Genomic DNA, 12,718 nt, shown 5'->3' with positions numbered 1-12,718 from the left:
TAACACTGACTACCTGACTATCCATTGCCTCTCTTTAGGATTATTATTTTGATGTTCTTGGTATTTTTAAATTTAATTAAATTTTTTATTTTTAAAATAAATTTATTTATTTAGTTAGTTATGGCTGTGTTGGGTCTTCGTTGCTTTCTCTAGTTGCGGCGAGCGGTGGCTACTCTTCATTCCTCTGCATGGGCTTCTCATTGTAGTGGCTTCTCTTGTTGCGGAGCACGGGCTCTAGGCACGTGGGCTTCAGTAGTTGTGGCACATGGGCTTCAATAGTTGTGGCACACAGACTCAGTAGTTGTGGCACATGGACTCAGTAGTGGCTCGTGGGCTCTAGGCATGCGGGCTCAGTAGCTGTGGTGCGCAGGCTCAGTAGCTGTGGCACACGGGCTCAGTAGTTGTGGCTCGCGGGCTCAGTAGTTGTGGCACGTGGGCTTAGTAGTTGTGGCTTGTGGGCTCTAGGCGTGCGGGCTTCAGTAGCTGTGGCACGTGGGCTCGGTAGTTGTGGTGCACGGGCTCAGTAGTTGTGGCTCACGGGCTCTAGAGTATAGGCTCAGTAGTTGTGGCACACAGGCTTAGTTGCTCCACGGCATGTGGGATCTTCCTGGACCAGGGCTGGAACCTGTGTCCCCTGCACTGGCAGGTGGACTCCTAACCATTGTGCCCCCAGGGAAGCCCGGTACTTTTTAGTAATACAGTCTGTTTTGGTTTCAGATCAGTCCTTTGGTCTGCTGCCTGATCTGGATTTTCAGTGCAGTGTTGAGTGGGCTGCTCTGGAGAGACTCATTGCACAACTAGACTGACGGTCCTCCCTCCTCCCCTGGTTGTTTTCGTGCCTCTTCCCTCGTCTCCTCTGTGTCTCCCCTGGATCCCCGGGGCCCTCCCTTCCTTCCTTAGGTCAGAAATCCTGATGATCATCCTGACCCCCCCCTCTTTCTCTCCCGTCTCTCGGAACCCAGCCCTTCACTCCTGTGTCCCCCCAGGAGACCCCCACCGGTTGTTTTGATCTTGTGTACCCCAGGCTCCTAGAAAGTGGTCAGGTTTGGTGAATACTTTTGTTTTTTTGTTTTTTTTATAAATTTATTTATTTACTTATGGCTGCACTGGGTCTTCGTTGCTGCGCGCAGGCTTTCTTTAGTTGCGTCAAGCGGGGGCTACTCTCCGTTGCGGTGCGTGGGCTTCTCATTGCGGTGGCTTCTCTTGTTGCAGAGCACGGGCTCTAGGTGTGCGGGCTTCAGTAGTTGTGGCACTTGGGCTCAGTAATTGTGGCTCGCAGGCTCTAGAGCGCAGGCTCAGTAGTTGTGGCACACGGGCTTAGGTGCTCCGTGGCATATGGAATCTTCCTGGACCGGGGCTTGAACCCGTGTCCCCTGCATTGGCAGGCATATTCTTAACCACTGCGCCACCAGGGAAGCCCCTGGTGAATACTTCTGGAGTGAATGAACTTTGTTTCGATGATCTCTGTATGTTGAATTTTGTCCTCACCTTTAAAAATGTGGATTCTTTTAGTTTTAAGCCTAATAACTTGGTGCAAATTCAAAAATGAAAGTCTAGTTTTTCACTATTGAACGGGGCTGCAGGCGTCACCAGTGACTGAGGTGGCTCTGTTGGGCTCCCCCATGGCAGGGAGAGATCATGGGGTGGGGTGGGTGCACCCACCTGCATCACAGGGCCTCCTGCATCCATGTGCCCCAGGCAGCAGGGCTGTGGGAGACCCGGGGCGGGGGGCAATCCCCCAGTCATCCGAAGCCGCCTTTTCCCTGCAGATGAATGAAGCAGTCTGCCCAGCCGGACTGGACTTTGCTTCCCCGAGCATCTCAGTCCAGGGCAGGAGCCCCAAAGGCCTGTGTTTGGGCCGGGGCTCCTCTCGGGTTCCCAGGCGTCCCTCTGACCTGCTTTCCAGGTTTCCTTCTTCTTTATTCCATTTTAAGTTTAGATTCTAGAACTTTCCATTCTTGAGATTGGAGAATGTGTTTTAATTAAAGAATATGTTTTCATATGTGTTACTGTGTGATATCTACAGTAAAGACTGCAGCAGCATGTTAGAAGATATTTTTGCTGTGCTAAAGTTTGAGAATGTTAAAAGTCCGTTTTATTTTTGTAGTAAGTAAAGCAAGAATTGCAGAGGGGGAACGGAGAGATGAAGACTCTGAGAGAGGAGATGAGGAGAGAGAAAGAAGATACCGAGAAAGAAAGGTACGCAGGGCGAGGCCTGGGAGGGGCTCCAGCTGCAAAGCTCAGGGCGCTCAGGCACAGGCGTTAGAGGGCTTCTGGAAAATACTGTAAAACGGAATCTAAGACCTAAGACAGTTCTCAGGCACTAAGTTCTCACAGGCAAGTGTGTTTCTCCAATTCCAAGAGTAAACCTTGGTTATCTTGGAAAATTTACAAAATGCAAATAATAATAAGAGAAAAAATAAAAAACAGAGATAATTACTGATAATGTTTAGCTATATGCCCTATAGGTTTATGTACCTATGTTCATATAAGTGTATGTGTTTGGATATGTACATAGAAACTTTATTTTCTTAAGTTGGATTTTTACTGTTTTATAACTGTTTTGATACATTTCGAGCATTTTTTCTAAGCTATCATATCTGTCTATAGTATTTTAATACCTGCATAATACAGTATTCAATGATGTTTTCTGGACACATCTGCTTTTTTTTGGATACTTACGTTGCTTCTAAATGTCTTTGGTAAAGACATCCATGGTATAAACTTTTTGCATTTATTCATAATTATTTCCTTATGATTAATTTCTGGAAGTGAACTTGCTAGATCAAAGTAAGTGTTACCCCATTTGTTTTACATTAGACTGTAATTGTTCATACATCAGAGTGTGATTCCCCATGTCCTAAGCAGCAACTGGGCATTATCATAATTTTTAACATTTGCTAATTTGATTCAGAAGCAGAGGGTATTTTTAAAAAATACTTATTTTTATTTATTTATTTGTTTGTGCTGGGTCTTAGTTGCGGCAGGTAGGCTCCTTAGCTGTGGCTCGCTGGCTCCTTAGTTGTGGCATGTAACTCTTAGTTGCGGCATGCATGTGAGATCTATTTCCCCGACCAGGGATCGAACCTGGGCCCCCTGCAGTGGGAGCACAGAGTCTTATCCACTGGACCACCAGGGAAGTCCCCAAAGGGCATTTTATAAAAGGGTTTATTGTCCTATTATTAGTTACTACCTGTGTATGTCTGCATACTTGTCTAGTGGGGTGTATTGTTAACTTTAAGAGTACTTTAAAGATGAACTCTCTGCTAGTTATATATGTCAGTGTTCTGTTTGTTCTACTGTGCAATCGTTATTTTTATAAGTAAGTTTAAAGTTATGAAGTAGTCAGGTCTGTCTTTCCTTATTTCTGTTGTTGTTGTGACGCTTGGAGAGCCCTCTTCCCCACGCTGGTGTCATGTAAGGAGTTGCCTGTGTTTTGTTCTGGGTCCTCATAATTTTTTAACGGTAAATCTTTAATTCCCTTCGAATTCAGTCTGTGACGGGTGTGCAGGAATCTAACTTCACACCTGAGGAGCTTCTCCATGTTTCTCTTTGGGAAGGTTATCCTGGTGGCCATGAGCAGAGCGGGTGGGGGCTGGAGGGGATGGAACCACGGGGAACAGAGGCGGAGGAGGCCCTGAGTGAACGGAGAAGGACGGTTCAGTTTGGGTCCTGCTGAGACATGGTGGTGATGCTCCCCGAACTGGGCGCTCATGACCCACTGTGTAAGCTCGCAGATCGCTGCCTTGTGGCCTCGGCACCCGTGGTCCCTGGACATCCCTGGAGGCTTGGGGGATGCAGGGATGGCTGAACCATCTCCCTGCGGGTGGGGGCAGACATGTGAGCTGTGTGCCATGAAGAGAGGCGCAGTGTGCGCCCACGAAAGCGGATGTCCTTCCAGACAAGTCACATGGCTCTCTCAGGAGGGCCTTGCGTGTTGGTAGCGCTCAGGACGCGGGGGAGTCGAGGAGAGGGCGGCAGGAAGGGAAGGGTGTCCGCCATGCAGAGGAATTGGGACGATGCTCCTCCTTAGGGTGAGGCTGCTGGCTGCGCTGTCTGTTGTCGTGTGTGTGTGTGTGTGTGTGTGTGTGTGTGTGTGTGTGTGTGTGTGTGTGTGTCGGGGGGGGGGTGTCTGCGCGGTTTCCTTTCCCATCGCCAGGTGAGTATGGGAAGGTGCCCGCGGCAGGACAGGGGAGTGAGAGCCAGGTCAGCTCTGTGTCTTCCCCTGTGTTTGCTGTAATGTGTATATAAGACAGCAGGCGTCTGTTTTATACGCTCATGTGTTTTTCAATGTCACGTCCAAAGTTGCAGTATGGTGACAGCAAAGACAATCCTCTCAAGTATTGGCTTTATAAGGAAGAAGGTGAAAGACGACACAGGAAGCAAAAAGAGCCAGACAGAGAAAAGAAACATCGAGAAAAAAGCAGCACAAGGGAGAAAAGAGAGAAGTATTCAAAAGAAAAAAGCAATTCATTCTCTGACAAGGAAGGGGAAGAAAGGCATAAAGAAAAACGCCATAAAGAAGGCTTCCATGTGGACGAGGAGAAGCGCCGAAGCAGCGTGGGCAAGAAGGAGCACAGGAGGAGGGAGGCCGAGGTACCATTTCCTGACGCGTCAGCCCCCTCAGAGAAAGGCGCATCCCCTTTTGGTGTACCTTATTCATCTCCCTTGTGTCAAGCCCCTTATTTACTAAAGAGAGGTTGTAAAAACCGTTATTTTAAGAGATGCCTGTAACATCGATGCTGTTGTTAAATTTTGAGCTCATGACTTCTTTTACAGAGCTCACTAATTATGGTTAATTCATTATGATATACTAATTAATGGTTATGGAATTTTTTTTGATAGAATGGTGAACGCAGAAATCGAGGTGCAAGTTCGAAGAGAGATGGGACTGGAAGCGAGTAAGGAATATTCGTCCTTTGGTTGTTTATTCTGTTTACAACACAGTTCTCACACAATGCTTCAAAATGAATTTTTCTTGTTGGGCCTGATTAGGGCCAGTAAGTGAGAATAAATTATAGATGCACCTCATTTACTCTCAATGCAAGCCCTCTAAATTGTATTTTTGATGTACTCGTGGAGCTTGGAAGCTTGTTATATCAATGAATCATTAGTCCTGTTCTGCCTTTTACATACTTGCTCATGCAGCATTAGACTGTCCACCCTCACGTGGGGGACCGATTCGCTTGGGAGTCTCTGCTTTGCGATGGGAGAGCGTCTGCAGGTGGGCTGTTGGGCACCTTTTACCGGCCTGTGGTTCACCTCCCCTAAACACTAAGCGCAGACACGCCCGCAGACCACCGCTGCCCAGTGTTTGCAAGTCAGACAAAGGCCAGGGCATTGGCCAGGCCGCTGCACATCTGCATCTTCCCTGGGATGTTGGGTGGCCCTTTGGAGCCTCATCTTTTCTGGTGAAGCTTGGATGATACCTATTTTGTGCAGTTCATGAAGATTACAGATTAGAGTTTGTGTGTAAACCCTCATTTTGTATATGAGCTCTGCGTTATAATTTGTTCTTTGTGACAACTATATTTGGTAATTCTTTTTCGCAGATTAGGAAGACTCAGGTTAAATGCCTTGCCCAAATTCTTACAAGTTTGAACAAAGTTAGTACTTAAACCTGGGGGTGCAGATTCCTGGATTTTATATTGCAGATCTGCTGGAATGCACAGTGAAGCTTTTGCTTGGTTGTGTATGTTTTTAAACATATGCTATATTGAATTGGTATGAATGTAAGTTCCAAAAATTGAAAATCAACTTGCAATTTTGAAAGCCTTTATTTTAGGTCCCAGGTAAACATATAAAATATGATTAAAGAATAGAACATATTTCAAGGTAAATCTTTCTTTTGGAAATACAAATATTATATTAAACACTAAATAACATTTGGGAGATTCTCTAATAAAATTACAGGAATATTCTAGAACTCTTATAAGGATATAGAGTCATACACAAACACAAGTTTGTTAAAACATAGTTTCTTCTCTCTCTTCTGAAGATATTTCCTATCTTGTACTACTGCTGAAATAGTAAAAATAGTTTAAAAAAGGATTTAGTATTCATAGTTCTAACATAGCGTGCTTTGCAATATGCCAAACTACTGCCATTCTTAATCATATCAATTGCTGAGCCTTCACTGGGATGTCAATGTTTTAATTTTCAAGTCTTTGTTTAAAATTAATTTTGATTTTGATCATATTTGCTTCCTAGGCATGCAGAGAATTTAGAGAGGAATAATGGGAAAGATAAAGACTCCAGAAGGAAGGTAAGACACTTCACACTGATTCTGTTATGCAGTGGGCGTGGTCCTGCGACTCAGACCCTGAGGCGGGCCTTGTTTGCGGATGGCTTATTTGATTGGCTATTCCAGGAGGCACATAAGAGATACATTTTAGATTAAAAGACTCAAATGGATTAAAAGTAAAAAGATGGACAAGGTAAACCATCAAACAGCAGCTGTAACAGAGCTTGAGTGGCTGGACTAGAGGTGGAGGAACGTATGGTAGTAATAAAATAATTAGCTTGCAGGAAAATGTGACATTTATAAATGAACATGCACCTCACAAAAGAGACACAAAATACGAGAAGTAAAAACTGACCCAATTAAAGGGAGAAATAGAAAATTCAACAGTGATTGAGACTTTAGCACCCACTTTCACTAATAGAATGACAGCATTTCATGCTAACAGATTAGACAATTTAGATGAAAGGGAAATTCCTGGAAGATATAAATTGGTGAAATTGCCTCAAGAAGAAACAGAAAGTCTGAGTAGATCTGTGGTTAGTAACAAAATTGTGTTAGTATAGAAAATCTCTCCACAAAGCGACCCAGGCTCAGATGACCTCACTGGCGAATTCTGTCAAACATTTGTTATTATCACTGACACCCTCATGGCCCTGCTCCTTATGTAGTTGTTTCATGTTCTGGACTAGGTGTGTGAGCACGTGTTTGTGTGCGCGTGTGTGTATACTCGAGAAGCACATGCAAGTCATAAGGTGTAATGTTTCATGTTCTGGACCACGTGTGCATGTGTGTATACTCAAGAAGCACGTGTCGGTGATACGGTGTCACTCAGGACACCACAACTCCCAGTCTTCATCTTGTATACCATTTTCATAATTATCATCAGAAGAGTCTTCATAATGATTCTTTGGTATCTCTAGAATTGTATACTGTGGTGTTAAAATGATTATCAAACCGCTTCCTCGGTTTTTGTCTTCTTATAGATAATGCGGCAAGCAGATTTTGGCTTCTGTTACCTGTGAAGAATAATCGTTTTCTCTCTCTGATAGTTGTCTGAAACCCTGGCCTGTGAGATACCTGTCCTTAGTATCTCGTGCCATGTCTTTACAGACCTTTATTCCATGTACATACACAAAAGCACAGTAATCTTTCCTAAACCAGGTCATGCGGCATGTATTGTTTGATGTGAGGATGTTTTATTCACTCAGTTTGGGGCAGTGGTTGGATTCCTTACTGTCTAGCTGTAGCCACACCTTAGGAAAAAAAGTTAGCCTTACAAATAATTCTTCCCACATAATCTTTTTTTCTATATTATCTTTCACAATCCTATTTTGATATATATATTTGGGGGGTTTGAATGCCTTTTTTTGTTTTATATACACATACACCCCATGCAGCATATACTGTTTTTCCTAATTTGTTGTGGAAACCCCTCCAGTTCTGATGATACAGATCTCCCTCCTACTTTTCGAGGGTAAATTTCTTTCTTTCTTTCTTTCTTTTTTTTTGCTTTTTAGAGAAGGGCTTTTATTTATTTTATTTTATTATTTATTTTTGGCTGCATTGGGTCTTCGTTGCTGCACGTGGGCTTTCTCTAGCTGTGGCGAGCAGGGGCTACTCTTTGTTGCGGTGCGCAGGCTTCTCATTGTGGTGGCTTCTCTTGTTGTGGAGCACGGGCTCTAGGCCCGCAGGCTTCGGTAGTTGTGGTACATGGGCTCAGTAGTTGTGGCTCACGGGCTTTAGAGAACAGGCTCAGTAGTTGTGGCACACGGGCTTAGCTGCTCCGCAGCATGTGGGATCTTCCCGGACCAGGGCTCGAACCCTTGTCCCCTGCATTGGCAGGCGGATTCTTAACCACTGTGCCACCAGGGAAGCCCTAAATTTCTTGAACTGGAATTATTGGATGAAAATATATAGTTTTTAATGTTTTCCTTCTGTCTCCCAATGTTTTTGGTAAGTGTTAGCATTGTTCACTAGACTTACAATGTGAGCCACGTTTGTAATGTTAAATTTTTGGTAGGCACCTTAAAAAAGAAACATAAAATTAATTTGAATAACATATATAATCCAACATTTCTGGAATATTATTCTTTCAACATGTAACCGATATAAAGAATTATGAATGAGACATTTTACATTCTTTCCCCTGAGGGAGCCCAGCGGTGATTTTGAAGATGTCTGGCAGCTCGTTCTGGCTTGTGATTGGGTCATATATTTTATAGCATCAACATTCTTCAGCATTTGTGGAGAGCCCATAATATGCCAGAATAATTTTATGGACACGTGGAAAACTGCTCATTTTCTTCATGGTGATACGCTGTGCACTCCCCACTCTTTTGCACCAAATGGTTTTGAGCAGTGACATCTGAGAGCTGTGCCTTCCTGGGGCCAGTGACCACAGCAGGATGGCCAGCTTCTCCCGTTTTACCTGCCGCCTCACTGGCACAAGGAAGAAGGTTCACAGTTCTCCCCATTTCTTGGAAGAGAAAACCAAGGCCCAGAGAGGCTGAGTTCCTGTGTGAAGTCGCACCACCAGTGCCCCTCTGAGCCAGGACCTGCGTCCCCATGAGAGGGGGGGTGGGCCCTGTGGCTGCCCTGGGACCCTCCCTCTGTCCCTCCGCGCTGACCAGCTGTGCTGTGTCCCCCAGCATGGCCGCGAAGAGGGCCCCTCGGCGTGGAAGCTGGCCTGGAGGCAAGGGAGTGAAGAGGCCTTGGTAAGGAGAGGACGTGTCTCTGCTTCTGTCCCAGCGCACGCTGTCACTCGTGTCCCGGCTCTCGCGGTGTGTTTCCTGGGGGTGATACCCTCCTCCTTTTAGGCAGCAGGACGTTAGGACGGAGGGGGAGGTGCGTGCTTGCCCCGCGCTGCCCTCGGGTGTGCGGCTTCCTGAGGAGCGTGGGCTGGATGCGTCCTCAGCCTTCTCGTTGTTGCTCTGCGTTGAAAGCAGGTCTAGGGAGAATGGAAGAAACTGAACAGAGGCATCACAGAGACAGTTCTGGCCATCGTCAGTGAGACATATTCCACGTAGCAGATAATTTTCAAAAACAAAAGCCAAAGCAGAGGCAAAGGAAACGGCTCTCCTCCTGTAAGAGGCCATTGGTGACGCCAAGGCACTCTCTCCAGAACTGGGGAGTGAAGCAGAAGGCTGTGTGCTTGGGGCCCCCGTGGGAGGTGGAGGAACACTTCCTTGGCACCGTCCTCCTGTCTGCCCCTGACGGGCGCCCTGGGCACCGTGAGGCCCTGGGTGCTTGCCGAGTGATGAGTTGTCGGCACGCAGCAAGCTTGCGATGCTGTGAGTTTTGCTTAAAACTCCTGCATGACGTTTGTCTTAGTTTCTCTTCTCAATCAGCAGGGTCCTGTTTATTGGTACCGTACACGTGGCATGTCACGCACCATAACGTACGGTGACTTTGTATGACGATGTGCTCAAAGCACCTGCTCGTGGGGCAGCTTTTTGGTCCTCTGGGCCTGCGGGGCACGTCCTTATCCCCGGGCTCAGAACCGAATGTCCACTTTGAGGCTCAGCTGGCTTCTCTGTGGCGCCGATCACTGACTTCCTGGCATTGGTCACCACACAGCAGGGCACTAGGTTCTGGAGAGAAGATGAAGCCCTTCCCGCCCCCTTCCTGAGCTCCAAGCTTGTCGGCCCCTCCTGGACGGTCCACACTCCGCAGGCTCACCCTCTGCCCTCCATCCCCAACATCTATCCTGTGTGAAACCCGAAAGCCTGCGAGTCGTCTCCTTGCCCCTGGGCAGATCAGCAGTGCACCTCTGCAGCAGGCCTGCGGGTGGGTCTCACCTCCCCACGTCTGTCCTGCCTGCAGGCGCCAGGAATGTTTTGTTTCTTCCTCCAGGATGGAGACGGAAGCCCCTTCGGTGATTGAATTTGTGGTGCTTGGGGCGTCCACCACGGGTGCTGGGGAGCTGTGTGGGTATGAAGCAGGTGTGGTGTGATCAGATTTCCTGCTCAGAAGGTTGTCTCTGAACTCCGAGGGCACGAGAGGGGACACGGCAGGGACGGTAGGGGCTAGGCTGGGGGGTGGCAGGGTTGGGGCGGAGGGCCGGCCGGTGGGCGGGGAGAGCGGGGTCCCGCCGGGCTCCTGGTGTGTAGGCTTGTGCGCGGTGGAGGTACCATGTCACCAGTAAATCGGGTGAGGGGGAGCGGAGGTGGACAAGAGAAGGAACAGCCTTGGGGGAAAGTGTGAGTTGCCTGAACCTGTATTTCGTTTCTGCCACCTCCTGCCCTGGAGACCTGGAACGTCCTTCTGCTCCGTCTTCCCAGCACCCTCTTCCTCATCCCTCAGACCCAGACCGGGTCGGCCTGAGGGTGACACGTGCAGCTCCCCAAACCTACAGAGCACGACTGAGCACACGTCCACTGCAGGACTTACTCAGACTTCAGGGGAGAAATGGAGGCTGGCGGTGGTCAGTGATGGCCGGGCCAGGGGCAGAGCAGCCCATCTGCCTGCTCGTGGGGCAGGGCTGTGGGCTGGTCCTGGTCACTGGAGCTGTGGTGGGCCACACGGGACCTGGCTGGCGTGTGCTTGAGCACATGTGTCAGTGTGTCTGTTCTTAACTGCAGATGCTGGGCTGTGATCATGGGTGAGAGGCACAGTGGGGAAGGCAGTGCTGAATGCCAGTCTGTGGGTTATTTGTATAATACCTTCTCTCTTTTTTGTTTTTTAAAATTTTGTTCCATTGTTTTTTTTTTGGCTGCGTTGTGTCTTCGTTGCTGCGCGTGGGCTTTCTCTAGTTGTGGCGAGCGGAGGCTACTCTTCGTTGTGGTGTGTGGGCTTCTCATTGCGGTGGCTTCTCTTTTTGTGGAGCACGGGCTCTAGGTGCACGGGCTGCAGTAGTTGTGGCACACGGGCTTCAGTAGTTGTGGCCCACGGGCTCTAGAGCACAGGCTCAGTAGCTGTGGCGCATGGGCTTAGTCGCTCCGCGGCATGTGGGGTCTTCCCAGACCAGGGTTCGAACCCGTGTCCCTTGCACTGGCAGGCGGATTCTTAACCACTGCGCCACCAGGCAAGTACCACACCTTTTTTCTTTAGCCACCAGAATTATAGAGGTTCCCCAAAAAGAATATGATTGTTCACTGTTTTCTCTTTCTGGCTATACTTATAAGTTAGGGTATTTCTTTAAGAGTTGTAATTAGGTTATGTTCATTTTATAGATATTTGAATTTTAAAATTAGCAACATCAAGTGAATCTGAGAAAACATGTATTTTCCCAACCGATTTGCAAGAGTCAACTTATGATTGAATATTTTAATTATATGTTTGATTTCTACCTCTAGGAAATTGAAAAGGAAGACATTGGCTTAGAAAATGCTGGAGCTGATGAATATGCAGCCAGTTTTGAAGATGATTTTGAAGTAGGTATAAAAATTTTAAATTTTCTCAGCTTAAAGATAATTTGTTCTAAAATCAGTAACTTAATAGTTTTTTTTTTTTCTTTCTGTTGCTCTCAATACTCCTTAGCTGTTTGATTTAGGTCTGGCACCTATAAAAAGTTTGCTATATGTCTACCATTGCTGACCAATATGATGTAATTAAGTGGTTTTTCTATTTAAGCTATTGTTGGTGCACTGCAATCAAATGTGTACGTATATGTGCACGTGTGTATGCATATATATGTGTACGTCTACATGGAGTATACATGTAGCACACGTTTACGTGCACATACACTCCCATTCTCAGCACAAAGGCGTTTGCACGTTATTGTTCATTCAGAGCTCTCAGTGTACGTGGTTCTGTAGAGTTTATACAGATGCAGAAAAACAAACGCAGCAGTTCATACAGATTTGTGATGCAATGATGTGGAAATCTGTGAGCTGTAGAAGTCGCCCTGAGCCACACTGAGGACCACGTCTGTTTCAGGCTGTAAGCTGTGCGTTTTGTCCTATGTGCGTGTCTGCTACGTTTGCAGGGCTACGAGGATGACTTTGAGGTCTGTGACGGGGACGATGACGATGTTGCACATGAGCCTGAATCAGAAGAGACAGCGGAAGAGCTTCCTCTGGCCAGAAGGAGGGAGATACAGGAAATTCAGAAAGCCATCCATGCAGAAAATGAACGGGTCGGCGAGCTGTCCTCGAAGCTGTTTGAGAAGCAAGGCCGGACGGAGCGTGGCAGGGTGCCGGGGCCGGGTACGTGAGTGCATGCTAGTCCCGTGTCGCTCCCGGCCCTTCCGCCCCCGTGACGGCGCCCGGCAGGTGCTCAGCGCGGGGGGCCTGGGCGCAGCCCTGCTCCTTCCCTGCGCTGTGTCGTCCGTCAGCTGCACAGGCTGCTGTTTTTCTGGAGGCCCGGGCGTGTCAGAGGGGCAGCGTGGCGGCACAGGGTCTGTTCCCCAGGGAGCTGTCCTCGCCCGGAGATTTTCTTTAGGAGATTGGAAATGTATTTCGCTCAGAAGTTCTTGGCATCTGGGTATGATAGGGCTACTTGTAAGGGTAGGAGAGTTGTTTTCATGAACGCTCC

General features: G+C 47.4%; 1 protein-coding gene across 2 annotated transcripts in view; it reads left to right on the top strand.

Moving 5' to 3' along the window:
- The window catches only part of DYNC2I1 (dynein 2 intermediate chain 1), a 37,286-nt gene that overhangs the window by 4,760 nt on the left and 19,808 nt on the right, over window positions 1–12,718 (top strand). Inside the window, exons 4-10 of one of the 2 annotated variants that reach the window (XM_049715185.1) lie at window positions 2,108–2,199; window positions 4,306–4,596; window positions 4,846–4,901; window positions 6,211–6,265; window positions 8,893–8,958; window positions 11,539–11,616; window positions 12,171–12,390. In XM_049715185.1, the coding sequence (XP_049571142.1) occupies window positions 2,108–2,199; window positions 4,306–4,596; window positions 4,846–4,901; window positions 6,211–6,265; window positions 8,893–8,958; window positions 11,539–11,616; window positions 12,171–12,390 (858 nt within the window). The remainder of the gene's footprint in view (window positions 1–2,107; window positions 2,200–4,305; window positions 4,597–4,845; window positions 4,902–6,210; window positions 6,266–8,892; window positions 8,959–11,538; window positions 11,617–12,170; window positions 12,391–12,718) is intronic. The other variant, XM_049715184.1, reaches the window with a different exon arrangement.

The sequence above is a fragment of the Orcinus orca genome, chromosome 9 (genome assembly GCF_937001465.1).
Source record: "Orcinus orca chromosome 9, mOrcOrc1.1, whole genome shotgun sequence".
In the NCBI taxonomy this organism is placed as follows: Eukaryota; Metazoa; Chordata; class Mammalia; order Artiodactyla; family Delphinidae; genus Orcinus; species Orcinus orca.
The sequence above is the reverse complement of the archived record's forward strand: the minus strand, read 5'-3'. Positions and strand labels throughout refer to the sequence as shown.